The sequence below is a fragment of the Epinephelus moara genome, chromosome 8, assembly GCF_006386435.1.
Source record: "Epinephelus moara isolate mb chromosome 8, YSFRI_EMoa_1.0, whole genome shotgun sequence".
Classification (NCBI taxonomy): Eukaryota; Metazoa; Chordata; class Actinopteri; order Perciformes; family Serranidae; genus Epinephelus; species Epinephelus moara.
Window position 1 is genome coordinate 12,537,305 of NC_065513.1, and position 27,936 is coordinate 12,565,240.

At 41.9% G+C, this 27,936-nt stretch overlaps 2 protein-coding genes across 6 annotated transcripts in view; one reads left to right on the top strand and one right to left on the bottom strand.

The window, feature by feature from the left end:
- Nucleotides 1–1,014: 1,014 nt before the first annotated feature.
- neflb (neurofilament light chain b) lies at nt 1,015–5,946 on the bottom strand. The gene is made up of 5 exons (XM_050050456.1): nt 5,480–5,946; nt 2,620–3,954; nt 2,281–2,405; nt 1,708–2,180; nt 1,015–1,618 (listed from the first exon to the last, which is right to left on the bottom strand). Exons 2-5 carry the CDS (start codon nt 3,754–3,756, stop codon nt 1,389–1,391), a joined length of 1,965 nt encoding a protein of 654 aa, XP_049906413.1. The 5' UTR covers nt 3,757–3,954; nt 5,480–5,946; the 3' UTR covers nt 1,015–1,388.
- Nucleotides 5,119–27,936, top strand: part of cabin1 (calcineurin binding protein 1) — a 41,680-nt gene continuing 18,862 nt past the window's right edge. Inside the window, exons 1-31 of one of the 5 annotated variants that reach the window (XM_050050451.1) lie at nt 5,119–5,309; nt 5,953–6,011; nt 6,168–6,260; nt 6,372–6,485; nt 6,884–7,018; nt 7,151–7,331; nt 7,427–7,556; nt 7,670–7,819; nt 8,171–8,478; nt 9,507–9,684; nt 9,777–9,910; nt 10,005–10,222; nt 10,473–10,545; nt 10,827–11,014; nt 11,127–11,264; nt 11,586–11,774; nt 11,871–12,113; nt 12,220–12,373; nt 12,471–12,586; nt 12,786–12,947; nt 14,134–14,340; nt 14,496–14,641; nt 14,762–15,023; nt 15,242–15,412; nt 16,880–16,969; nt 17,124–17,284; nt 17,381–17,592; nt 19,796–19,861; nt 20,624–20,803; nt 21,667–22,061; nt 23,437–23,550. In XM_050050451.1, the coding sequence (XP_049906408.1) occupies nt 6,009–6,011; nt 6,168–6,260; nt 6,372–6,485; nt 6,884–7,018; nt 7,151–7,331; nt 7,427–7,556; nt 7,670–7,819; nt 8,171–8,478; nt 9,507–9,684; nt 9,777–9,910; nt 10,005–10,222; nt 10,473–10,545; nt 10,827–11,014; nt 11,127–11,264; nt 11,586–11,774; nt 11,871–12,113; nt 12,220–12,373; nt 12,471–12,586; nt 12,786–12,947; nt 14,134–14,340; nt 14,496–14,641; nt 14,762–15,023; nt 15,242–15,412; nt 16,880–16,969; nt 17,124–17,284; nt 17,381–17,592; nt 19,796–19,861; nt 20,624–20,803; nt 21,667–22,061; nt 23,437–23,550 (4,911 nt within the window). In that variant the 5' untranslated portion in view covers nt 5,119–5,309; nt 5,953–6,008. The remainder of the gene's footprint in view (nt 5,310–5,952; nt 6,012–6,167; nt 6,261–6,371; nt 6,486–6,883; nt 7,019–7,150; nt 7,332–7,426; nt 7,557–7,669; nt 7,820–8,170; nt 8,479–9,506; nt 9,685–9,776; nt 9,911–10,004; nt 10,223–10,472; nt 10,546–10,826; nt 11,015–11,126; nt 11,265–11,585; nt 11,775–11,870; nt 12,114–12,219; nt 12,374–12,470; nt 12,587–12,785; nt 12,948–14,133; nt 14,341–14,495; nt 14,642–14,761; nt 15,024–15,241; nt 15,413–16,879; nt 16,970–17,123; nt 17,285–17,380; nt 17,593–19,795; nt 19,862–20,623; nt 20,804–21,666; nt 22,062–23,436; nt 23,551–27,936) is intronic. The other 4 variants (XM_050050450.1, XM_050050453.1, XM_050050452.1 and 1 more) reach the window with 4 other exon arrangements.

Consider the following 27,936-nt stretch of genomic DNA (forward strand, 5'->3'; position numbering starts at 1 on the left):
GAAGCCAAGACAGATAGAGTGCGTGTTTGGGGTTCATTTGTGTGATAGGGATTGCATCTCTGTAGATGCCTAAAGGAAGCCCCCGGTCTCTCCACCTCTTTGCTTGGTTAAAAAAAAAAAACGTCTGTCCTCTGTCAAGGTTTAGTGCAGCGAGATATCTTTCTGCCTCTCCTCTCACTCTCTCCCCGATTCCTCCTCAACCTCTCTCTCCCTAATGAAATAATGAAATGCTCACTCTCCGCCATCTCTCTCTCTCTCTCTAGCTGTCCTGCGTGAGTTGACACTTAGCCAGATTCTTTGGTGCAGCAGACTAAGCTGAGTCATAAAGGTTTCAGTGTGCCCTGATTTATGGACAGTGATGTGGATGGTGGGTGAGGCAGCAGGAAAAACACCGGTGTCAGCTCACTGATCACACAGAGACTGTAGGCACAGAGAGACGACCTGCTGACTTGAGATAAAGACAGAAATGCCACTGTAACTCATTTCCTATAGACTTTGGTTAAGCCAAGACAAGAGAAATCTAATGAGGCTTTATCTGCAGATCATGTTGAAAATGTGAAGCCTAATACTGTCTGATATACTGTGATTTTCTTTTGTGTGTGTGTGGGGGGGGGGGGGGGGGTTTCATGCATTTTAATATCAAAAGGTTGGCTTGGTGTTTTTTCGCTCACAGAAAACAACCCAGACTTGCTGACTTTGCTGCAGTCCTCCCTTCCAGTCAATTGTAGACTGATTTATCAGTATGGGTAGAACCAAACGCTCTTTGGCTGCCATTTATGTATTTTTTCCATTAACCTCCATTAACATTCTGGTGAGGGAGAAACACTCTGAAAGTACAACTATCTATCCTTGCTTGTGAAAGTGAGTCACAGAGCTTGAACATTGAATATAATTTCCTGCTAATGTGTTTATTTGTGCTAAATGTTATTCAATCTGACACCTCATTGCAACTGTTCCTGTTCATAAGTACAAATGAAAAGCTCAAGGCCAGCTCTGGGTTGACAAGGCTTCAAGGCTTTATTGGAGTTCAACACAGCACATCATGGATTTTAAAGCACTAAGTGAGGACTTGAAGTAAGGCATCTCAAACTTGGTACTGCACATACAGACAGTCGCACAGGCATGTATCGGTGACAGTAAAGCACACAGGTGTTTGCAAACAATTCTCCGCAAAGCAGAATTTCTACTCCAGACATTTGTCATATCCTGTCTTCATCAGTTTATTGATTAGCTGCTATATTGTTTTGTTTCTTTGCTGGTACAGTTTGCGTACATGCTGTTGGTCACTGCTGGATTTCAAGAGATTTTCATTTGGTTTGAATTAGAGAGCACCAGAGAAGACATCCCTCAGCTACAATGCTAGCAGGTATTGTTTTAAGCATTTAAATTTAAACTTTTTTTTCTGTTGTTTTTCCATTTTTCTCATCGGCCTCCCCCTCCTCTGGTTTTTCAGTTTCTTCCTCCGTCTTCTCTTCACCACCTTCATCACCTTCATCGCCTTCCTCCTCTTTCTGCCCAGCATCATCCTCTTTCTGCTCAGCTTCCTCCTCCTCTTTAGTTGGGCTTGCCTCTCCACCTTTTTCCTCATCTTCTTTTTCTTCATCCTCTGCCTCTCCCTCTTCATTTACATTTGAGGGGGGTAAAAAAGTTAGAATTAATCCACACATACATATGAATACATCAGTTGAAGAAAATGACCATACTAACCTTCTCCATCTGCTTCTTCCTCTCCTTCTTGTTTTTCTTCCTCCTTTTCTTCCACCTCCTCCTCTTCCTGTTCCTCTCCCTCATCTCCCTTATCTTCCTCTGCCTCCACCTTCTCTTCTTCCTTCTCCTCCTCTTCTCCCTCTTCTTCTTCCTCCTTCTCTTCTCCCTCTTCTTCTTCCTCCTTCTCTTCCTCTTCCACCTTCTCTTCCTCCTGCTCTTCCACCTCTTCCTCCTTCTCCTCCTCCTCCTCCTCTTCAGGAGCGATGGCCTCCGCCTGCTGTGCTTGGCTTGCGGATATTGTTTCCTCTGTTGAGAGGGATGAAGTATAGAAGCGGGAGCTCAGCAGGTACGGAGCTGCAGAGCTCAGCTGAGAGTGGATGAAGGATGGAGCAGCGTACATGGACTGGGAGTAAGTGCTGAAGGACCCTGGTGCCGCCACATTTAAACGGTTTTCTTCTCCTTCAAGGAGCTTCCTAACAGGATAAGACACACATAACATCAAATAAATGAGATGCTAAATTATTGGCATTCATTAAGATCCCACAGTTACAGCACAGTATACAAGTCACTTACCTGTAGGCTGCAATCTCAATATCCAAGGCCATCTTCACATTCAAGAGATCCTGATAGTCCTTCAAGTAGCGAGCCATGTCATTCTTGTTGGCTCTCAACTCGTCCTCCAGTTGACTTATTGTATCCTGCATAGAAAAGATAAAAAGACATGTTAGTGGCACATTATTGGCTGGATGCAATTTACATCTCAGCTAGTCTTCAGGGTATCATTGCATGCTTAATAAATGGTCGCTGGTAATAAGATTCATCTCAAATGCCAAAATAATACACTTTTTTTAATCATAGAAAGAACATAGAGATTTTTGCAGTCTTGTTCCTTTATGTTTTTTTGTCACTCACCTGCAGTGCAGAGATCTCAGCACTCTGTTTCTCCTCCACATCCTGTAGTTGGTTTTCTAGAGCTTGATTCATCTGACGGCAGGCATCAGTCTCCAGGGTCCTAGCTTTGAGGAGCCGGCGGTATTCTGTAGCCTCATCCTTGGCGCTACGTGCACTCTCTGTGTTGCGAGAAGTGCTCACTGTCATCACATTCACCTTGTCACAGAACCATTCTTCGGCTGCTTGAAGGTTGCGATGTGCCAGCTTCTCGTACTGGACTCGGATGTCACGGAGAGCAGCGGATAGGTCAGGTTTGGCGACATCCATCTCCACTGACACCTCTGCGCTGTACTGTATTTGGGCCTGCAGCTCTGCAATCTCACTCTCACAGAGGCGCTTCAGGAAAGCCAGCTCATCCAGCAGATTCTCAACTCTTTTCTCAAGCTCAGCCCGACCCAGTGCAGCTTCATCTGCTCCCTTCCTGGCATCCATTAGCCTACCTTCTGCTTCCTCTCTGCCAAGCACTTCGTCCTCGTAGCGTTTTTGCATGTTATTAAACACGTTTTCCATCTCATCCTTGTGGTGCTGGGCTGCTTGCTTCTCATGGCGGGCCTCTTCCACAGCAGCACGGAGCTGGCGGATCTCATAATCATACAGGGCCCGAAGGTTGGATGGCTCCGTCTGCCTCTGCCTGAGCAGCAGGAGTTCAGTCTCCAGCAACTTGTTCTGCTGCTCCAGTTCATGGACCCTCTCAATGAAGCTTGCAAAGCGGTCATTCAGGTCCTGCAGCTGAGCCTTCTCCTCGGTCCTTATTGCTTTGAACTCAGAGCTGACCTGGGCTGCTTGGTCAAGGCGAAGCTCAGTGGCAGCTGCAGACACTGGAGCAGAAAGCACAGAGGAGTAGCTGGAAATAGCTCGGGTGTGTGTTGGATAACTTCTGCGTGAAGATGCATAGGAAGTTACTGGGGCAGAGTGGCTGGTGTAGGCAGACCTAGATCCTATCCCTCCTCCAGCTCCATATCCTGCACTGCGCACAACTACCCTCCTCTTGAAAGCAGAAGGGAAGTAAGGGTCAAAGCCGCTAGAAGTCATGACTTGAGAAACGGGCTGCTCTCTGTCTAGGAATATAGCTGGGTTGACTGCACAGTGAATCTGCATTACACTGGCTTTTATAGACCCAGTAATGACTGTGACGTAAGCTATTTTTTGCAGGCATGCTGACAGAAGCGATTGATAATGGTGCCTGCCAGCCACTCTCAGCCAAGGGAGAGATGGGGTGGGTAGAGGATGAGTGTGTGGGATGGAGGAGGCGGGGATAAGCGGTGGAGCAACAAGGGACTGCAACAGACAGGGTCACTGAGGACAAAACAGTGCAGTGTTACTCCCAAAAACTGCATTAGTCGTTACTATTTGCCCCCATAAATCCTGACAAAGACATAATGTATCTGTCATGCAACTGTACAGACTCTTGAAATACTGCTTGATGCAAGAAGAGGGGAGGAAACCCACTTTTTGTAAAACATGACACTGCTTTGCACTGTTTGGCATCACCTGTCTCCTGTCTGTGTTAGAATTAGTATTATTAACAATATTATTACGTTCTATGTATCACAATTAAGTGTCACAGTGAGCCAATGCATATCAAATCACCTGGATATTAAACAGTTTGTTCAATCCTGTGATTAAAATACCACCTCAGTCTCAGGAAACATTTTCATGAATTATAAAATAAACGTTTGCCCTCTAGTGGTTGTCTGTTTACCGCACAGGTTACAGACTACAAATACTGACAATACATACACAGTATATAAGAGTACACTAATGTATATATTCCTACATATATGTATATGTAATTATGATTTCTGGGCAACCTACCTGGTTACTCCCTGATTAAGTCCATATCAACTACATGGAAACTCTTAGGTGTCTCAGACACTATAGCAAGGTTGTGCCCTGCTGAAGCAACATTGCAGGTAATAGGATGCGGTTGGTGGATTGAAAATTGAAGAAAAGACAGAATATTGTTCACGTTGATTTATCATAGAGAAACGTTATACCTTTCTGAACTGACTAGGATTGTTTAGGACTGCAGAAAACAACCCTGAAGAGTGGAAACTGTTCCTGTAGACTATTGATTATAGAGGCTGTCGGTCTGATTATCTTTGTGCCACATCTTTGTTATTGGCTTTCCATGATTTAAAAGTATATCCATGAACAAGTTGGTACTTTAAAATATGTTTCAACACAATTTTGACAGGTTTAAAAACGTGATGTTTTCAGAATTGCCATGTGCACGTGTGTAAGTTAAACTGTTTTTTAATTTATTTTTTTACTTTCCAAAAAACAACCATTTTTTAAAATTGAAATTGCAATTACTAACCCAAAAGCATTTACCTTTGAGGATAATTGACATATCAGTGCAGTGTGTATTGCTAGCGTGGGTTCATTTAATATCCTAATATATGATTGGTTACATGAAGACGCCCACAAGCGTTTTGACCAATGAGTGTCGACTTTACTAAATGGCGGGTAGCAAATGTCACTCTGTGACGCAAACGCTCCTAACAGTAACAACAACAAAGGAAGATGATTAAATGAAGTTTCAAACTTCACTGTGCTTCATGTCCCTTTATGACCGCAGTGTTGTTACAGTCTGCCGCCTCGCTGTAGTTGTAGCGACGTTAGAAATGCAGTTGAAACGGAAATGAGCGGTAAGTCGCCCAGCTCTGCAAGTGATGGTCACCCGGTGAAACAGTTTCGTTAGCTATCGTTAGCTTATCATAGCTATGTGTGCTATCAGCTAGCAGAGGTAATAATGTAAGCTGTTAGCTAACGTTAACTCATATACCGTGCCAGTGGCGGTGGTAGTAACGTTACTTACAGTTGAATTTGCTCTCAGGAAGATATATTTACCACCCGCTGTCCGAGTTGTGGTTGTGTTACTTTCCAATGAAGCTAGCACTTATACTTGCGGGGTAACGTTACTAACTGTAGCAGTACCCCACCTTAGAGCTAAGCTAACCAGGCTAAGTTTTGAGTGGCATTTTGGTGAGGTTAGCTAACGTTAGTCGGTCCCAAGCCCCGTCTCGATTAGCACTTGACTTCAGCCGGTTGTCTTGCTCTTCTCTCTGCGAGTTAAGCTCCCACAAACTCCCAAAACTACACAGACTGAATGAATAATACAGAGGCTTTCGACTGGCATTGGAAAATATGTTTATTTTTTGTAGCCGACTGTCTGGTGAAGGGGGAAATAACATTGTTTTAGCCATGTGTGGCGTTACATTTTCTTGCTGAGTTGTTGTCTTGCCTGCTTTTATTTTACTCTCATTGTTCAGTTTCCACACTTTTCTATAGATCCAGTCAAAAGCCACAAACCGTGAATTTGGAAGGTGCACTTGCCACATTGCAAAATGGTAAGGCTGTTAATCATTGAGTGCATCCTCAGTAGCTATCTTGCATCAGTACACTTTCTGATTGTGCAGACTGTGTTGTTTTTACTAGCCCCCCCCTCCTGAGTCATATCTGCTTGCTAAAGGGCTTTGCCTGTTTTTCTGTGCTGGTCTTTACAGATTCGCATAGCAGCACTGAATGCTGCTTCGACAGCTGCTGATGAGTCCCAAGACCCTTTGAGAAGTAACAAGAGTCAAACTAAAGAGGCTCAGGTACAGACCATTTGCAGATGGGTCAGCATAATTTGGCCTGTCACTTGATGCAGACTTCTGCCTCTGTAGATCTAAATAAGTTGTCTGATTTTCTTCTATTTCTGTCCGCAGGAAGCCGAGGCATTTGCTTTATACCACAAAGCTTTAGATCTGCAGAAACATGACAAGTTTGAAGAGTCTGCCAAGGCCTATCATGAACTTCTCAAAACGCCACTGCTCAACGAGGTAAAATATCAGACAGTATATATTCCTGTAACGGCTGCAATGCTCCCACATAATCACAGCAACACACCCCACTTAGTCAGCATGAACCATCACTACTTTGGGTGCAGACTGAGTTCTGCATGATATCCACAAATGGCTGCTTTTTATAATGCAAAGGAAACTCATTTACCCTTATAATATCATAATGCACATTTGTAACATTTGACGAACAACTATTATTATTATTATATAACTACTATTATTCACAGCAATGAAAATACTGATCAGTATTCAGCATTAAGATATTTCACACACGTTACAACAGTCATTTGCTGTAAGCATTATCATTCATATTGGTTGACAGCCTTAAGACGCATCTGGGTTTGGTGCCAAATTGAATGTATTCTGTAATATTTTAGGCCATGCCCTCGGATGATCAGAAAGTGGTGCTCAAGCATCCCGGTCTGATGTTGAAATATTCTACTTTCAAAAACTTGGCTACAATGGCTGCCATTCGGGATGACCTGGAGACTGCTATGGAGTTTTACCTGGAGGTAAAGCAAATGAGACAATGCCAGTTTAATACTCCTGTTATTCATTATTGTTGGCGTTTGACTGTTTTATGCAACTAAATGCATAATTGTGATGCAGATGATACCACATTTTCTGCTCTGTCCTTTCCTCAGGCAGTCATGTTGGATTCCACTGACGTGAACATGTGGTACAAAATTGGTCAGGTGGCTGTGCGACTGGTGCGCATTCCTCTGGCTCGACATGCCTTTGAGGAGGGTTTGCATTGTAACCCAGACCACTGGCCCTGCCTGGACAACCTCATAACTATTCTCTACACACTCAGTGACTACACCTGTATGTAATTCATCATCATAAGCTCTTTGCTCTGTATTCTCTTTAATTATCAAGTGTAGAAAGAAAATAACTGTCAACCGCATACATTTTTCCAGGCTGTTTGTACTTCATCGCCAAAGCCCTAGAGAGGGATCATTGCTACACTAAAGGCCTAGTGTTGAAGGAGAAAATCTTTAAGGAGCAGCCCTGTCTGAAAAGGGACACGATGCAGATGTTCATGAAATGGTGAAGCCAGCTTCCTTTTTATCCCTTCATCTGTTTAGATTGTGCTGTAGCTGCAGCATTGTACTTTTTACATCACTGACAAACCTCTGTGCTGTGATGTGGGTCATTTGCAGCGACATGTCTATTCACTATGTGGACGTGGAGATAGAGGAATGCAAATCCATTGTGGAAGAGGCACTGGAGTTACGTAAGCGCAGACAGGCTCTGTCTCAATGTGAACCAAAACCTGACCTTGTTCTGATTCAACCCATCCGCTGCCTCTCGTGAGTGCTGTGTCTTTGTGATTATGCTTTTGTCTTTCCTGTCTGGGTGGTTTATTTTAAAATATGATAGTCACATTTAGGCCTTTGTTATTTGCTTTAAGGATAGACCAATTAATACTCATACAAAACTGTCTTGCAAAGCTAGAAAATGCAAAAATGGGAAATATTTAACGTAAAATTCCACCTACATTGAAGTAATTGTAAATTGGGCTCAGTTTTGTTAACCTTCACTCCTGAGGGTTTTAATATCTGGTTTTGCTCATGTTAATTATTTTTTCCAGTAAATCAGTGCTGTCTCATTTTCAAGACAATTTGAGCTAGTATTAATGAAATGTTGTTTTTCTTTCTCAGATGGAAGCATGTGGGCGAAAGCCTTCTTGCAATGTACAGACACCAGACCACATGTGAGCCACCACGCCCCAGCCTCGGCCGCAGAATTGACTTGTCAGAGTACCGTGACCCAAACTTCCTCCAGAACCTCCCCCAACCCAGCAGCCCCGTCAGTATGGGCCAGACCACGGTGCTAAGCAGCAGCCCCAGCTCATCTCTGCCGCCGATGGCTCTCCCTGAGCCAGCTGTGCTTCCTCAGCCCGGCACTCAGCCTCAGATTACCCCTGCCCAGACCACGGTGGAGGTCACCACCTCTGCTCCCCCTGTTGGTTAGTTGTTTATAAAGAGAAATTTATTCTTTGCCTGCCTACATACACTGCTGTACAAGAGTTTTGAATCACCTGTTATATTGACGTGTTTTATTTTTCATTCAATAATGGCAATTTCAACGAAGATTAAAACAGTATAATTCAGACACCAAATGTATTATTTACATATGAAATAGTTTTGGCCTTGAAGGAAGAAGACATGAATAATTGATACTTCATCTATCCGATGTCCTCACAGTGGTGCATTACAGAGGAGAATACTGTTGTAAGCAATTTTCACCCAAATACCAAATATAATACCAAAATAAATTGACTTTGTTTTCCTATCCAGAAAAGCGTAAGTGACCCTCAATCATTATTGAACCACAATGGTGCAATTGGGCTCTAACTATTCTAAAAAATATTTTTCTTTTGGTCAGTGGTTAGATTGAATAAGTTTAAACTGTGATATGTCAGTCTGTAGAATGTTCAGCTGATATTTCTTGATCCAATTCCAATAGTGATACACTGGACTAATCTTCTGTTTCTATTGTGAAGTCTGAGAAATAGCTTCACTAAAGCAACACTCCTAGTAGTCCCAGCTTGTTATAGACATTATTGTGCACCTGACACTGAAACAGGAACCTGTCCCCATTTAAATCTGCACACATTTCAATGATAAGCTTCCAGTGACTGGTGATGTCTTCTATTCTTATTGAACTGTTTGCTCAGAGGGATCTTTGTCTCTTTCCAGCCTTTGAGTTGTCAGCCTGTTTGAGACATTGTGGCAGCGTTTTGTTCTACACACACAAAACAAACCCTTCATACAAAATAAATATTTGTAAAAAGGACTTTACAATCTAAATGCCTGAAAGACCATTCAAAAATATAGAGTTGTCCTTTCATCCATCTGACTACACAGTCAAGCTTTTATGGCAGGCATTTCCAAGCAGTGTATGATAATAAAGGATTACTATTATTTGTTTTTTAAGCCACTGTATGACTAATATTCTGTAAGATTTAATGTTTATCCCTCTGTATGTTCACAGTGACAGCAATGGACGTATCACTGACAGATAAAGCGAAGAAAGCTCCAAAAAGGAAACGTGTGGTAGAAGATAGTGGGGAGACAGCCAAGCGACGCTCGGCACGTGTTCGAAACACAAAATGCAAGAAGGAAGAGAAGATTGATTTCCAGGAACTGCTTTTTAAATACTTACCTTCCAGGTAGCATACATTAAACTAAAGATAAACATATAATACATAAATACACTGCTCAGTATAGTCCTGTTGAAAACTATTTTGCTGGTTTGTCTAAGGCTAAAGAAGTTTGATCCTGATAATGACGATGAGAGTCTGAGTAATCTTGAGGCGCAGTGTGATGGGAAGGAGGACATGCAGCCACTACATGGGAGTTGCCTTCCTGCTGATTCAGTTGAATATATGGAATCTGGTATGTGGTGCATTGTGGATATGCATTTATAATAAATTGTTTAGCCATGTTGCTGTTTGTGTCTTATCAACAAACTGTGCATTCATTTCTGCAGAACAACAGGACGTCCACAACTTTCTGCTTAATAATATGACCAATGGTGGTATACTGGACATAATGATGCGCTATCTGAAAGCAGTGGGTCAGAAGTTCATGGTGGAGTGGCCTCGGGGGCTGACTGCTGTGGTACTGGAAGTCTATCAGACATGGAGGAAGCACAGCAGTGGTCTCCCTAACCCTCTGCTGCGGGACTGCAGCAACCAACACATTAGGGTAAATGACAAGACAGCTGTAGCTTCTTTATTATTTTAACTTGAATTGGTTAGTTTTTAGTTTGTGTTAAATTAAAACATTGTTGTCTCTGATATTTCTAGACTCAGTCTGAATCCAATTTTAGAAAAGTCTGCAGACTCCAGGGGCTAGTAGGAACCAGGGGAATAACTATAGCTTTTCATTAGCAATAGCCTCGTGTTTCGCTTCCACAATGACCTCTAATTAGTGCCAATATCTGCTATATGTACAGGAAATGTTGGCAATGAGCTTAGCATGTATGGAGTTACAGCTGGAGCAATGGTTACACAACAAAGGGAAGACTTGTAAGTACCAGTTATCTAACTATCATCATTTCAAACTTGATTTTGACAGAATGTGGTTGATTGTGCTGCAGGTTTTTGTGAAATAGATATGAGAATATGACCTAAATATGATCAATGTCATTGCTTTTTTGTGTTTTAAAAATTAGACTGGTTGGCCTAAAGGGGGTGCTGCAATTGCAGTTAAAAACACGATGGTATACATGATTTGTTAAATTTTGGAAAGTCATCTCTGGGGAATGACATGTTTAAACTTGGCTTGTTAAATTTTTTTCCTTGTCTAGTGTCTCCAAGGAGAAGCAGCATCGGTCCTGGCAGTGATGCGGCTGACTCAGAATTCCCTGGGCAGCACTTTGAGAGCGATCTGTTGCTCCTGGCCTTAGGTTCATCCCAACGAGACCTGTTTGAGGATGACTGGCTGGATGTCATGGTGCGCGTTTATTGGCTCAAGGCACGATTCTTGGCCCTGCAGGTAAAGTCCATATTTCGTTGTTTGTTTTTGCTTGACTTTTGATTATGTGAGTCCTTTCCCCTCTGCTCATCCATATGTGACTTGTGATTCTGCCTTTCTTGTCTCTTGTCAGGGAGACATGGAGTTGGCCCTGGAGAGCTATGATGTCTGTGTGGGCCTGTTGCAAAGCAAGCCAAAGACCCCAGAAGGGAAACATTATACTATCAGCCTGCCTAATCTACGTGTAGATGCAGCAATCTCTGTGGAGGAGGTTAGTGTGCTGATAATCCTTATTTACAATACATTATTGTAGTCATTTTTTAATGAAATTTCCCTCATGATTTTACAAGATATGAGAAGAACATGTTGCCAGTCTGCACTTTATGATACCATTAAAATGCGTGTTGTACTAAATAACAAAATAATCAAACACAGTTGATCAAAACAGTTGTTCTCGAGATTTGTTCTCTTTTATTTTTTAGCATAATTATAAATAAAAATCAAACAAACAAACAACTATTACAAGGCCCTCAAAAAGCTTCGAGCTGTTTTGACTGTGTTTATTTTGGGTTTGTTCTATCCCCATGGACAGATTGACAAGAGGCTGAAGTCTCTGGAACGCTGTCAGTCTTTGGAGGAGATCCAGCGTCTCTTTGAGTCTGCAGACTTTGATTCTGTTGTGCGCCTGCTGCAGCCCACTCTTAATTATGGCAGCAGGAGTAAACCTCTGGAGTTTGTGAGCTCAGCACCAGAGCGGCCAGCTCAGCTGATGCTACTTCAGGTTAGATATGCTACAACACTATCGACTGAACCTTTGTATCTTTTGACAAGTGTGATGGTTGACGCTTCATCTCTGAATTTGAACTCTCTGACCTAGAACTCGCTGTTGAAGCTGCAAGACTACCAGCAGTGTTTGGAGTGCAGTGAGCTGGCCCTGAATGAAGCCCTGCAGCAGCTCAACTCCTCTCCAAGCAATTCTCCCCCTAGTAAGGAGGAGTGGGTCAGTACAATTGGAAAGTTGCTGGATGGCATCGAGGTCTGCTTCACCAAAGACTCAGAGCTTCTAAGCAATGTCCCCCATTTCTCCAGTATGGCTCGACTGGCAAATAATCTAATTCAGGTTAGAAGGGAGCCAAAGACAAAACTGTTAAAGTGACACTATCATAAGAAACAGATCAGCCTCTGGTGGAATTTTGATAACTGTGTCATTGTTGTTGTGTTTTCAGCTAATCGATCTTAGCATGAACAGTTCCGACGATCCCAAGGAGCCTTATTTCTTCTCAGTTCTGCCTTGGATCATCCTGTATCGCATTATCAAACATGAGGAGGCTGCTTTTAATTGTATGCTTCGACAGCATATTTCTGTAGGGGATGACGAAGGTTTGTTGACTCCTTGTTTGTATGACTTCGGTTTTCTTTTGGTGTTTATGCTGTGGTAGTTGTTACACTGAGTGACCCTTTCAAGTCTCATTTCCAGATGACTTAGACACTCCCATGCTGCCCTCCTCCCTGATGCTTCTGAACACAGCCCATGAGTATCTTGGCCGTCGCTCCTTGTGCTGCAACTCAGATGGCGTGCTCCTCAAGTTCTATGTAAGTTTGTAGACTTCCCTCTGTAAATATATCCAATGTTATATGTGAATGCACAGCTTGCATGTATGGCTTTAAATGTTTACATAAATAACTGTTAACCTGATATATATTTCTTTATGAGTGTGACTTAATTTAAAAAAAAAAATTTTTGGATATTTTGAACAGTATGACAGAGCTTTTTTCCTTGCGTTTGGTGTAGGTTCAAGTTTTGAAAAAAGAGGTGGCAGCCTCCTCCAGTAATGACTCTCATCCCTACAAAGAGGAGCTGGAGATGGCCCTGGAACAGTGCTTTTTCTGCCTATATGCCTATCCCAGTAAGAAGAGCAAGGCCCGCTACCTTGAGGACCATTCATCTCCACAGGTCACTCACTCACATGCTTCCAAAAGTCTCTTTGATCACGCCTTTGATTTAGTATATTACAACTTGTGGCATTGACCTAATGTGACTGCTGCTCAGAGGTAAGTCAGTTCAATTACATACTACAAAAGTCAATGTCTGCTAAGCTTGTTTGAAACATCGTCTACTATCATGGCTACATATGAGTCTTGACACATAGGGATGTAAATGTAAATTGTAACATGACTGGTAGGTGGAGACATACAACTGTAAGGCTGTAATTCTAATTTTGCCAATATCTTATGTAATTGAAAATATAAAACTAGAAAAACGTGTGGCTAAGCTGCTATTTAGATAATAGTCAAAGGGTGTTGAAGAGGCGGTGAAATAGTGAAGAGGTGGTGAAAACGGTTGAAGGCTTTGACTAATTGGTATGATTTCTCACGTGTTGGCAAATCTACATAAATAGAGAGTTTGAACAGGAGCGAGCTGGCAGTGATTCAGACATGTGCCCTCATTGACCCTCACAACACAGACGAAGTGTGCTTTATCCATTAATTTTGTTTTGTTGGCTTTTAAGGTACACACATCTGGTGTCGCTGAAATAGATTGAGGCAGTGAAATAGCATTAATGGCATAATAGCATGAAAACACTGAGTGAGAAATGTGATCACACAGAGATCAACCACAGACAACATACCTGCAGAATCTGATATGAAGCACTTCACTCACTGTTGATCAGCATTTTGTGCGCTCTTCTATTTTCACCCTTTCAAATCATTTTCTTCCTTGCTAAGAACCCCAGAAAATGTACAGCGACTGTATAGCTAATTTAGCATTTGTTAAGCAAGAATTATTTGAGTATAGCTAAATTTGGTTTAAATTTTAAAAAAAAAACCCAGAGACAATATCATAGACCTAATAATGTGAGAATTTAACCACTAGAGTGACTCATGACACCATGAAGCTTTGTGGATACAGCCCATGGTCTTGTGTATTTTTGTAATGCATGTGTCCAGCCACCAGGTGGGTGTCATTCCTACAGTTGTGTGTCAGTGTATTTAGATGTCTGGCATTCTGACTGTAATTATGCAATGCTACAGTGCAAGAGGAGAATCCCCAGGAGACCCCGATACCACTAATTTGCTCTGACGCTGTGTGTTACACTGCGGCACTAATGTTTCCTGTGGAATTAATCTGCGTTTTGCAGGTTGAGCTGCTGTGGTGCGATGCCCTCTTCATGTTCCAGTATTTCAAACCCAAGTCACTGCCTGAGTTTGACAGCTATAAGACAAGCACAGTGTCTGCTGAACTGGCCAATCTGCTGAGGAGGTTTGCCGGCATCGCCCCCACGAGTGACACCCCCATCCTCACCATGGATGAAGTGGCAGCATACATTGAGGGCATGACAGAAAAGGTCAGTCGGTGGGCCCACACTGAATGTGAAATACATCAGAGAGTCAGACATGCTTAACAGTTTCAAGTCTCTCTTTATGTCAGTCTCTTAACTTTTAACATTTGTCACTGAGAATCATGATTATTAAAGAAATGTTGAATTTTAATCTTTTTAAGGCCCCGTCCCTTCCTGAGGGTAGTGCTCCTGCACCTCCAATCATTAATGAGATCTACTACCTGCTGGCTGATTACCATTTCAAGAACAAGGAGCAGTCCAAAGCCATCAAGTTCTATATGCATGACATATGCGTGTGTCCCAACAGGTAGCTTATTCCTCTGTACTGATGTCAGTGCCTGTGCACATTACAAAATGACAGCATTTCTCCTCTTGTATTAATGCATCAGCTGCAGTGATTTTACTAGGGACATGTGTCTTTCCTCAGGTTTGACTCCTGGGCAGGAATGGCTTTGGCGAGAGCCAGCCGTATTCAGGAAAAGCTCAACTCTAATGAGCTGAAAAGTGACGTTCCCATATGGAAGCACTCCCAGGCAGTGCTGAACTGCTTCAAGAGGGCCCTGGAAATAGACAGCTCCAATCTGTCTCTTTGGATCGAGTACGGTACCATTTCATATGCACTGCATACATTTGCTTCGCGGCAGCTTAAGCAGTGGCGCAACGAGCTCCCCCCAGAGGTGGTTAAACAGGTGAGGCACATGTTAACAGAGTTATCCTGCTGCTCATCTGTATTCACTGTCAGTTTGTGTTAAGTCTGCTTTTATATCAGATTTTCCATGTGCGAGGTAAACAGATGTCACATCCTGTCACTTTTGCTTGTTCCACACGGGAATTTTTTGTAGAGTAAATTGATCTGTCGCCTTGAGCTAAATTACTCATGAAGGCTCCACTGTGTGTGTGGTTTCAGATGGAGGACAGGAGAGACTCCATGTTGGAGACAGCGTTCCAGTGTTTCCAGGGCGCTTCCCGTTGTGAGGGTGACAGTGATGAAGAAGAGTGGCTCATTCACTACATGCTCGGAAAGATAGCAGAGAAACGCAAACAGCCTCCAGCGGAATATCTGCAGCTTTACAAAAAGGTAAACAGCTTCAGGAATATGGTCAGTAATTTATGTTTAATAATGAACATTGTTAGTGAGGTGTTTGTTAACTGTGGTGTCAGATAAACTGTGTAAACAAATGAAAGAATGTTAGCTGGACTCTGTGTTAAAGGATATATGTACAGTGCTGCCGTTCGGATTTTTTTGCAGCGGCAGTGCTGAAGTACGTGAGTTTTATTTTGTGCGGCTTGGAGTTATTTAGTGTGTCTGCTGGAACAAGAAGAGTTTCAGGCACATAGTTGTACACAGTTGTAGATTAGTTTTGAATTATGTTAATTTAAATGCCCTATATGCCAAGTGCTGTTGCAAACACCCCTGCATGTGGGTGCAGATATAACATTTGACATTTAGTGTTTCAATCAATATTGTGACTCTAACATTGCTTGTGAAAAAAAGATGGCTGTACAAGTAGAACATGGACACAAGGTACAAAAAATGTGTCCGGATAGATCCAGAGGTTTTAGAGTTACGACATTATAACCAAAAATTGTTCCACGCTGTCAGAACAGCCAGACTGGTGAAGCTTTTTTAGTGACGCACAGGGGAATGGTCTGGGGTGTGTGTCATCTGGTCAGCTCTTCTGATCGGCTCTTAAACCTTGTAGAACAGTCTGTGGCCGATAGATGATGCACTCTTAGCTGGGGTGTTGGATTTGTAGTCCTTGCTCGTCCTGACTCTGGCTGATTAAGTAGAGATGGCAAGTTAATTGTATATGGGGAAATACTGCACAATTAAATTTCAACTTGTGCTTTAATTATGTGTTTTACACCATTGCGAAATACTGCTCTCTGAGAGGGCAGGTACAGAAATTTAAGTTTTGAGCTTAAAATGTGATTTACAGCACATCTTCTCACACAATAATATACAGTGCAGTGTGATCTGCATACAGTGTCTGTGATTTCTCACCTAATGATAAACATACATTTGAGTACTTCAGTCTAATAGTCAACAAATCCTAGAAGTCAGTGAGGTAAGTAGGGAAATTTTGATATAGTTGTCATGATGGTAAAAACCAGCGAAATAATAACAGTAGTTGAAGGTAATTGGAATAATGCTTCAGTACTAAGTTGATTGCAGACATTTTTCTTGCTCTCCCTGGACTTGTTTCATAATCCGCCTACGGAAACAAAGATCACTGCCCTTCCACCCTCACAAGATGTTTTTGTTTTCTAGAGAAAACAATGTATGGGGTTAGTCATCGCTCTGTTGTTCTGATTAGATCAGTGGAGGCAGATAAACCTGCATGAAACACAGTGTCATGGAGGTCAGCAGAGGATGAGCGGGGCAGTGTGAACGTAGTGAACCCAGATGTCAGCACACACAGCTGCTTTCTTATTTTAATTATCTCGGTCGTTTGTTAGTGCACTCCTTTTCTCTATTTTGCATGTTTATTTGTATTGTCAGGTGACTGCTGATTTGGTGACTCTCCCCTCTTTATATTTATAGGCAGCACACTATCTGCATGAAGAAGCTGCCAGGTACCCCCGAAAAATCCATTACCATAATCCTCCTGACCTGGCCATGGAAGCCCTGGAGGTAAACTACCTGTGGCTGGTAGCTCAAATAGTTTCTAGTTGTGTCACAGTTAATGTGTTACGTAAGAGAACTATCTGAAAGCATTCCCATTTAAGGATATTGTGCACATACCTGTGCACAGTTAAATGTCTTTTTCCTGACTTCTTTCTTCTAGTTACATTTCCGTCTCAGTGCCACCACCCTGAAACTATTAGAGGCTGACGTGCCTGATCTTGAACACGAGTTTTTGTTCAATTTGCTGGTTGAGGCCGCTACCGGGCCATTTGCCAGGGGGGAAGAGAAGAGTATGCCAAGCATGCCTAGGTCCCATGAAAAGTAAGCGACAGAAATATAACCCAGCAGGAATTACAAAAAAGTATTCAATCTCACAGCTGAACTTTTTTTCTCAATGTTGTTCTTGATACCTTGCAGGGAGAAACCCCCCTCCATGACGGATGAAGAATTTAATTGTTCGTCAAGTTGTATAGGGAACGTCCTCAGCTCCTCCCATCCATCAGCTGCCACCCCAGGTCTGACATCTCCTCCTTACGTGGCCACGCCGTTTGACCATGATTACGCCAAACGCAAAACACTCCGACGGCAGCAATGGCAGCAGCAGCGGCATGAGGAGCAGCAGGCTGATGGTACAGTCCCAGTCCTAGACACTGTTTCTGGGGTTGGGCTCTTTGCCCTTTCTGCACTGGGTCAGGAAGCCCACAGGGGAGCGCTCAGATTGCTAATCACCATGCTTAACGGCTTTGGTTTCAGTTACAATGGTCCCCATGCACTGGGTGATTGGGATGTGGTGAAATGGGCAATATGGCTACTGATTATTTGAGTGATTTTTTTTTTTATGACTAAAAAGCAAGAGTGTTGAAACTAATAGATTTGAAGACTGAGTTTTGCAGAGTGTTGAGGCGTGTGCGTGTGTGTATGTGTGCGTGTGCTGAAATAACATCCATTTCTAGTTGCTGCTGTATTGCTGGTCTTATTTTCTTTCCTTATCAATCATCTTGCCTCTCCTAATGTGTTATAATTGTTGCTTTGCTGTAACTTCCTTCAGCCTATGACATCATGGACACATCGCTGATTATCGCTTCACTGTGTGTTGGTGGTGGTTTGCTTCGTCAGAGATCCCAGATGCTAATCAAGAGTGATTTGCTAATAATAACCACATGTTGGGTACACTGACTACATATTTATCAGGAAGCAGCTGCGTTATTATTATAACCTTTATGTAATCTGGTAATTGATTAAGATTAAGGTCTCTTTTGGAAGAGACATCAGAAAAATGAGAACAAAGAGAAGACACACAACAAAGCAGCAAGCCAGCCAACTGGATGTTGTGTTCAGAACAGCTGGGGTACTCTACATGACAGTTCTGATAAACAGGAAAAGTTTTTAATGTTACACGCAGAACTGTGTATTTTTCTCAAGAAGCTGGATGTGAAAATAGAACATGAGTGTTCGAAAAACAGACTTGATGGTTGCGTGCAGTTATGTGTTAGATGTATGTTATTGGGTTCAGTAATGTACATCTAGTACAGCGCCTGTCTAATGATCATTATTACTGACCTTTTTATTCATGCACATTGACCATTTTTATGTAAGCTCTTGTGCTCGCAGTGTTGCAATCATAACTGTCTGTGTTTGAATTTCAGATAAGACCATTTAAAGTGTGTTTGAGAAAGTTGTAGAGGTATTTTGTCTTGTCAATGTTGCAACTCTGAGCGGAGTATTGTGAAACAGAAGCTGAAATGCTGTTTTAGAGAAAACAATCTGGACCATTCTCTCCACATGACAAATACAGTGACATCTATTCACCCACCCCATGTGTCATGTTTAGCTTTAATGTGCAAATAACGCAGCCATATTGCCCATGTTGCCAGTTTTGTCACCCTTTCCAGATTCCTTCCTACCTACCTACCTACCTGCCTGCTACCTCTTTGCCTGCTTGCTTTTACCACCTGCTTTGCCATTTATATGCATGTAGTTCTAATGGGGTGAATGTCTTCACGACTGGGAAAAAAGTCAGTCCTTTGTCACACTTCACTTAATTGTCTGGTGTGTCATGTGGTCACATTTTATTTGAGTTTGGTGTGGGCTTAATGTCGCAGAGAATCAAACTCTCAAGATATTTCAAAATCTTTTGTGAATCATGTGTTTGCCATTTTCTACTAATTGGATATAATTTAATAATATAATTATGGCCAATTAGTGTGAAGTCGAGAGGAATGTGGTGGGCCTATTATTGGCAAACAACTCTTAGACTGAAGTGGGGAAAAAAACACACCATGCACATGTTTGCTTGTCTGGTTTTTCTGAGCTTGAGTCCTGCTTAAAGGACATCAAGGTGTCAAGAGCCTGATTCAGACATACCTTTATCTTATCATCTGGGAAAATACTTCTTTCGTGATCTCCTGTTGATCATCTGCACCTTCTGTCTGGATTTTTACCATGTGCTGCTCTATTGACAGTAAAATAGGAGATCAGTTATTGGGCAAAATAAGAGAAGTCAGGAGGATTTTCCGGGGCTCTGGATGTCTTAACTGCTTTGCTGGAAAGGGAGCTCTATCATATCACAAGCCTTTTTTTTTTTTACATTTATACGGGAAATATTGATCTTCAGAAATACTGCAAAATTCAATATACTGCCCACATAGATATTTATGTCTGAATCAGGTTCTACTTTTCCAAGGGGAGTGGCATTAAATCTGTATTCAAGTCTTTTGTCAAAGGTAAATGATTGATTTTTGAGGAAAAACTGCAGATTTTTTAAAATATAATTTCAAAGATACAGCTTTTTCTTGATTATATTTTAAAACCAGCTCCCCGTATCTTCAACAGCCTCACCCGAGTTTGACCATGATTACTGCCTGCCCAGGTCTTCAATGTGGCTGGCTTCCCTGAATGGTACTGCTCTTCAAACCCACCAAACTCTTTAAGAGACTTTGTTTTTAATCCAAAATGAAGTGCATCCTTGTGGGAAGCACTGAATACACAGTTGTCAGTTTACACAAACCTTCCAGTACCATAGTAACTTTGCTGTTAACTCATGAGTGTGAATCTTTTGAAAAGTGTGCCTTATTCACTGAAATAGCAAAAGCTTATTGCCCTTCTGATTTAGTTATTTGCAGTTCCCTGCCAAGGACTTTATTTTTGCTGAGGCTGCACAACATGGCAATTAGGAGGAATGCTGGCATTTTGATTTTGGACCACTCACAAAAACAAACCATCTCTCCTTTATAACAATGTGTCATTAGGGATGCACTAATAAGGATTTGTGGCTCATGACCTATTTTTGTTTCATAATTATATTTATTTCTCCACCTCCCCCCACATAATAATAGGAAATGTTTGGCATTTAAAAACAAGTCGCCAACCATCAGCTTGAAAAGGGCCTACACAGCATGCTGTTAAAGTATGCCATTACACATTATGGATAATTGGTTGAAATTTGTACAGTACAATAATCTTAATTTATTGACCAATGAAAGATAATCCCACCTGAAATTACAGTACATCAGTTTTTAAAAAAGAAGTGCATATAACCTACTTTTCAGACAGTATTTATTGTATTGTATTTCTGTGACATCCCCACAGGCTGAAGTCATTTGTCTTGATCTGGGTCCATGCAACTGGCGGCATGACCCATGATGTTTTTTGTTTTGGCAGAGCGCAGTCAGGACAGTGAGGTGGTGATGCTGTCCGACTCCAACTCGACCCAGGATGCCTTCACTGATCCCGCCAGCTCACAAGACAGCAGCCACAAACCTGCTTCTGGGAAAGCCAGTTCATCATCATCAGAAAGTACAACCCCTGTGAAGGACGGGCAGTTTGCATCTGAGGACACAGGTACACACAGACTGAACTGACTAATCTTTTCTGGCTGTATTTTCCTGTACCATTACATTGTTTGAGCTGAGTGTGATCAGATTATATAACAATACACACCAAAGTACTGTATTTAAATCTGCACTAAAACCTATAATCAGACATGTTGTCTTGATGTTTATATGCTCCACATTAATGCCTCATTTCCACATAGTTCTGTGTATGTATACAAGTCAGCTGGAAGTCCATTAATTCCTGTGAGAACCTTGTGATCACTGATGTGTTTACAAAACTCCTCCCGTATTTCTCTCTGCTATGGAATTTGCCTGGTGTACATTGAATTTTTTTTTTTTTTTTTTTTTTTTTCGGATTTTGGATAAGCCGTGTTCACTGTGCCACAGGAAGTTAGTATAAAAACTGTCAAACAGATTGATAAATTGTATCCAGCTCTTTTTGTACATTTATCTACATGAAAATTTATACAGCATGTTTAGTTAGCTAACACTGGTAGCATGCTGGCAGTATATTAATACAGCGTGCAAATCTGGCCAACACACACCTGACAGGCCGACCCTCTAATTTATTCGTCACCATAAATTATTGGTCCTGTTTTTGTGTCTGCACTGGTCCATGGCCATATTCCACAAGACTGAACAGTGAGAAACACTCTGAATGAACTTTTCTGCCGTTTCTGCATGGGTGTTTCTATCCACAAAGAACTGCATTTCCTAGTGTTGAACACTGGGGGCATACTCCATACTATATGGAAATGCGGACACAAAACAGAAGTGTGTGGAAATGAGGCATAAGCAAGCAGAAAATTAATCTAACATGCAAAGCTCTGAATTCAAATCCTAAAGTCTTTAATTTAAATCCTACTTAAGCATCACATGGAGAGCATTCTGGCATCCAGACGGAAGAAAAAGTTATCCAGGAAGTCGTAGAAGCTGTGGTGGTGACACTCCCTGAAACTTCGGCCCCCAAGATCTCTGCAGACCCCTGTCCTCATCCTCTGCCTGTCCCAGCCACCCCTCCAAAGCCAGCCCACTCTCAACAAGCTACTCCTCAAACACCAGCCAGTGAGGGAAAGAAGAAGCCAGAGCCTCCCCCTGAGGTGATCGAGGTGCCCAAGGCCCTGCCCACAGAGCGGGTCGACCAGAAACGAATGTTGGTGGAAATGTGCGTCCGCGCTCTCTTCCTCTGCCTCGGACGTTTCCCTCAGCACTACAAAAGTCTCTACCGCCTGGCCTTCTTCTACACCAATAGCAAGACCCATCAGGTCAGTGTACCCCTGTTAACCGGTGGCACTAGTCTGTTCTCACTGCATTTCAAAGGCCAAGTCATCCATTAAGCCTAAGCCACACACCTACAATCAGTATTCCTCGTCATTAATGGTAACATTTACAGAAGAATGGACTTGCTAAGCATTCCTGCGATTTCCTCAAAAGTCACATGGACCTTTTCCGTTCAGTATTTTGCTGACAACTATGTCAGTGCTATGATGGATATTTTTGTTTTGTTTTTTTGTTCCCTCGGATTTTCTTGTGGGTCTGTGAGCTCTGCAGTAACACACGAGTTGTTGAAACAGCCTGTGCTGGCTATGAGCCGCTGTGGGCAGAGGTGTGCGTGGGTGGTAGCGCAGTGCTCTCTCAGCCAGTTTGGCACAGTGAGGTTGCGTTGAGCTTTCCTCTGGTGGCATCCTTCTGTCAGCACTCCATATGTCCAACCTTTTTAATACAGCCTATGTCCCTACTCAATGGGGGTGAAATGGGAATGGAAAGGTCCAAGCTCCTTTATATTTTATATTTTTTAATATGCTCATTTGACCTCAGAGTACTGTATGTGCAGCATCATGAGTTTTACGGCTCCCATCGGTAGTGTCTGCCTAATAGGCTACAAGACTGAAGAAACCTTAAAAAAAGGTCTTTATTTTATTATTAACAGCCACAAGCACTGAAATTAATTTGTTCAATAATGATCATTTCCTTGAGGCTCAATTAAAAGTGGGGATTTCATAAGTGTACCCCTCCAATGGTGAAAATAATCTACACCTTTGAGTGGAGATATCAGCAGCGTGGATGAAAGCAAATGCTCCCTTGCAGTGACTTGATGACACAGTCAGATGCTGCGATGCTGTTGACACAGGTTGCTTAGCTGCCCTCACAACCCAATACAGCCTGTGTTAAAAGCCTCTGCGCCCCTTTTGTTCTCAGCAAAACTGCTCCACTCACATTGACTGGCCAGCTTTATCCTCACTCCAAAGATGGAAGGAGAGGGAGCCTGTGATTTCATGCTATAGCCTACCGGGTTTGTGAAAGATAACATGAAGTGGCGTTAGCTTGCTATCTTTTTCAAACAGGGCAGTGGTGTAGACACTGATTTGTGAGTCATCACGCTGTGAAAAGAGGACTGCATTTTTCTGATCGCAAATGAGCATAATTTTCTTTCTTTTCTTTTTTTTTTTTTTAAGAGATCTTAAGCACTGTATGGAAAGATACATCTATTTATCACTTCTGTCAATCTATTCTGACCGAGGGGCAGCCCCATGGTTTTCTCCTGAGGAATTCTCTTGTGTATTAAAAAAAAGTGTATATCCAAATTTATATGTGGGTTGTTTTTTTTTCTTTCATTTATTTATTTATTTCTCACCACAGAACCTACAGTGGGCCCGAGATGTGTTGCTAGGAAGCAGTGTCCCATGGCAACAGCTGAAGCACATGCCTGCACAAGGACTTTTCTGTGAAAGAAACAAGACAAACCTGTTCAATGTAAGTCAGTTCACCATGTGTTTTCCCCCTCCTCTCCATGTCATTATGTAACTACACATTGCTTCATACCTTTTGGAGACACCTGTCATCACTCTCTTTATTGGCATCCATTATGGTAACTCCAAAAATATTATCACGTTAACATCAGACTGAACAGAAAACATTTCACTTGACTGACTTGTGACATAAACAAAGTTGTTGATGTTTATGAAAGGGACTTTCATGGCCAGTATTGTGTAAAAGAATTGGCTTGGTGATGAAATTTCCGTCTTGGCTAAATCAGTGTAAATTCCTACTTGAAATGAATGCATTCTTTTTCACAAAGCTCAAAATTGGAATAACAGCACACAGTACCTCTTAGCAAATAACGTCTTATTCCAGAAGCCTGAGCTAAGCCAAGGTTGCTCGGTAAATGAGTTGACACTGAAGTCACTCACTTCTTAATTTACCACTTCTTCAGTTTCTTTCAATTGTTTGTCACCTTTGGCTGAATATCAAAGAACAGACGTAGAGTCATTTCACAGCTAGTGGAGGATTTGGAATTAAGTTTTCTTTTCTACTGCAAACTTAATTCATGTTTCACATACACACAGAAGCACAGTTCATACATGAATGTCCAGACTATAAAATACTCATGAATGTGTCGTCTTTTTACCCTAAAGTTGAGCTGTATCATAATACATAACTGCACAGTAGCAGCAAATGGAGACTCCACGTTTATGACTAATGAGCTGTCTGTGTGTTTGTTGTGAGTGAATGATTGGCGAACTACAGAAAGGTTTACCCTTTTCACACATATTATTCCCATAATTCATAAAATCAGCCCTAAATATGGATCACTAGATGCATGCGCTGCTATAAATGGAGTCACACAGTGAGAGATTGTTGTGAATTATCTGCCTCTCAGAATTACAAGGCCTCTGCTGGGTTCCAGTGGAGGAGATTACTGTCTGGATCTGTCATCTGTTCTGCATGTCAGTTTATTTAACTCTTTTTACTTGAAGCAGATATTATGCCTTTTCAACGTGTGCAGAAATTGGCTCACTTTTCGATTTGTTCCCTGCGTGACTTGTCAAAGCCAGAATGCTCTCACTTTTGTCAAAGAGCAGATAATAACCAGCAGAATGTCACATCATGTCAGCGTCACATATAAGTCAGTCGTCGGGGCACATTTTGGTGGTGCACATTATTTTGGACAGAGCTGATTGTGTAAGCTGTAGAGTCAAATGCTGATTGCAGAAGGTTTCTGGTAACAGACTGTGGAAGCGATCTGGGCCAGGTCTGAGCTGGAGGAGAGCTCTGCAGCGCTCTGGCTCCCACTGGGTTCTCACAGAGCCCCTTCTGGAGGTAAACCTGCCACCCTGGCATACCAACTGTTGGAGCTTTACTGTTCCCTTCAAACGAAGCCCTCTCTCTCTCTGTCTCTCTCCCTCTACCGCGGGGCAATGTAAACCTTTTCTAAATAATCATCAAACGTGCCTGTTTTCATTGAGTCCATGAGTTCTGGACATAAACAAAAAGTTGCTGAAACACAGTTTATAGCCTGCGTTTTCACTCTTCATTTTGTCAGCTTCATGAGAGCAACGGTGGATAAGGATTTCTTCATTCACAGATGGATAGAAAGGTATTGTTCAGCACGCAGTTTTTGCCAAGTAGAAGTGCATTTATGAACCATAACACTCCAAACCAGCTTTTCTAAGCTGTATACGTCATGCAAGTCAATCTCAGCTGACAGCTGCATTAGAGCCTGACTAATCACTGGCGACAGTGTTTGATAGATATATTGTATGTGTTTAAATCATCTCGCCACTGACAAAATTACCAGCATGATAGCTGCCACAAACCATCACATATTTAACATATGGCGCCTTGATGTCAAGGAGACTTGACTCCCAACTGAGTACGCACCTCTCAAAGCCTGTTGGTGAATACTGAGTTCCCTAATGTAGGTCATGATGCCCTACTTTTCCTTCTTGCTTTGGCTGGGCTACATTAGCCAGGGACTGTGTAAATAACCTATATATTGCTGTTTAGAAATGATCCAGATGAGATTGTGCTGCATAATTTATTGGTGTGGTTGTCAGCATGAGTGCTCTCTAGGAGGGGCAGCTCTCTTTTAAACCAACGATAAACTAATAATAGTTATGTAGTTATTGAATGAAGTCACTAAGTCACAGACAGGGGACACATTATTAATATGTCATGTAGGGCTGGGCAATAGATCAAAATGTCACTATAATGGCCAAAAAAAAAAAAAAGATATTATATGGATATGGATTTCCACTATTTCCCATTACTTAGTTAGTCATGATATCCACATTACTGATGATTATTTAGAAAAAATCTCTACGTGTAAATATTTTGTGAATGCACCAGTAGTCCACCATGCAATATCTTTGCAGTAGTGAAATCAAGGTACTGGTAAAATAAAATATGCTGATATTTGTTTTTCTCTTTATCGCCCTGCCATAATGTTGTCGTACTGTTTATTGCGATTCATTATTGATTAACATATTTGCACTCTGATACTAGGTGTTGTGCCGACTTTTGGACTCTCTGTTCTGCTTTGCCACTTAACAGGCTGTTCGACATTAAATAATATCATGTGTGTTCATAATGCGTTTATGTTAAAAAGGTTCAGACCCGCAACTCTACTTAGTACTTAATTTCAGCTGCTTATATAAAAGCTCTCTATAATGCAGTAAAAAAAATCCAGGATATATCTTCTTTTCAAGGAATTACTTGGCTATCTTAGGGGCTATAACTTCCGATTATATCACACATAGGTCTGGGTGATATCAAATATCACTGGGTGATATCAAATATGAGACAATCAAATATCACAATAATTTTGACCAAATACCTCAATATCAATATTGCAAAAGTATTGTAGGGTTGACTATTTAGGCTTTCACAAAATATTCACACATTGATAATGTGGGCATAATAATGAAGTGGGTAAAGGCAAATAATAAAACAGATAGAACAGTCAGGTAATTTTAAAAAATTATACCAGCGGCCTTTAAAACCAGAAAAAGACAACACTTAGGACATTACGATTACACAGATATTATGATGTAACATAGACCTTTGCAGACTATTGCATACTCATCTTGTATTGTGAAGATGTCATCATTGTGGGCAAATAATTGTAATGGAATACCGTAATACAATTCTTCCCAGCCCTTGTAACAGAATATCAAGGCTAAATCCAATGATATTGGTCATAATGCTGCCGTGTTGCCAGGCCCTCTGGCTGCTCAGTACTACTGTTGAGTGATTGTGAGGAGTCCCTGTGTGTTCACTCCGGCATGGTGTTGCCTCCTCCCTCCTCCCCCCAGCCAGACACACCACACACACATACGCTTGCTTACATATTCTTCCACCCACTCACGCGTTCACTGTCTACAAAGCTCCAGAGAAAATGGATGTCCCTGTTGCTTTCCTATTTCAGAAATACACGAATCCATCCCGGTCTTGTAACTTTTTAGAAAGCATGTTTTGAACTGATACCGTCTTTTCAGAGCGAGCATTCATGTTTGATCCGACTGCTTGAATGTAACTTTGCTCATAGGTAGGCCTCAATGTCTTATTATATTAGGTCAGGATAGTCTTCTGGGGAACGGTTATACTTGCGTTACTTGCCTCGGTTTGATCTATGACTCAAACATTTGTGTGTTCAGCTGTGCAATGTGCTGTAGGTGGAGCTGCACTCTGGAGGACCGTGTTATGTTTTTTTTTCTTAGAGGAGGAGTAATGTCCCAATGAATACATTTATTGTAGTAGTTGATATTTTGATTTGCATGTTGAGGTGGTAGGTCTGGCTGCCTGTGGGTTTTACATCGCCTTCTTCTGCTCTCTGTTCACTCGGGCTTGACATTTTTCTGCAGTGTTTTTCCATCACTCACACAACAGGAAACAGGAAAAACAAGGTGTGTTTGCTTAGTATGTTTATCGTGGCCAGCTGGAGAGACACGACCAGAGTTGAAAGAGAGGAAAGGAAGAAGGTGAGGGTTGTTGTCAGTATGCTGCTGGCTGAGGAAATACTGTGTGTGTACACAACACAATCTTATCTGTTCAGACAGAAGTGTTCTTCAGCCTGTGTTCCTGTGGTTAATGGGGGCTTCACTCAGACAAACCTGTCCTTTTTTCACTCAAGTTTTTTTTTTTTTTTTTTCACAATTGGTGTGCCATCCTCTTGATACCTCCCACTACATTGATGTGGTAGTTCATTTTTCAGCCAGTTTGTATTCTCTTGTTCTTTTCCTGTTGCTCCGTCTTCAGGGTGATCATGCTCTACCCCTCCCCCTGGCTCTTATTCGCTCTACTCATCTCCTCTCCCTGTTGCACTCGTTCTGTTTCCTCATTACTCTCTCTCTCTCACTC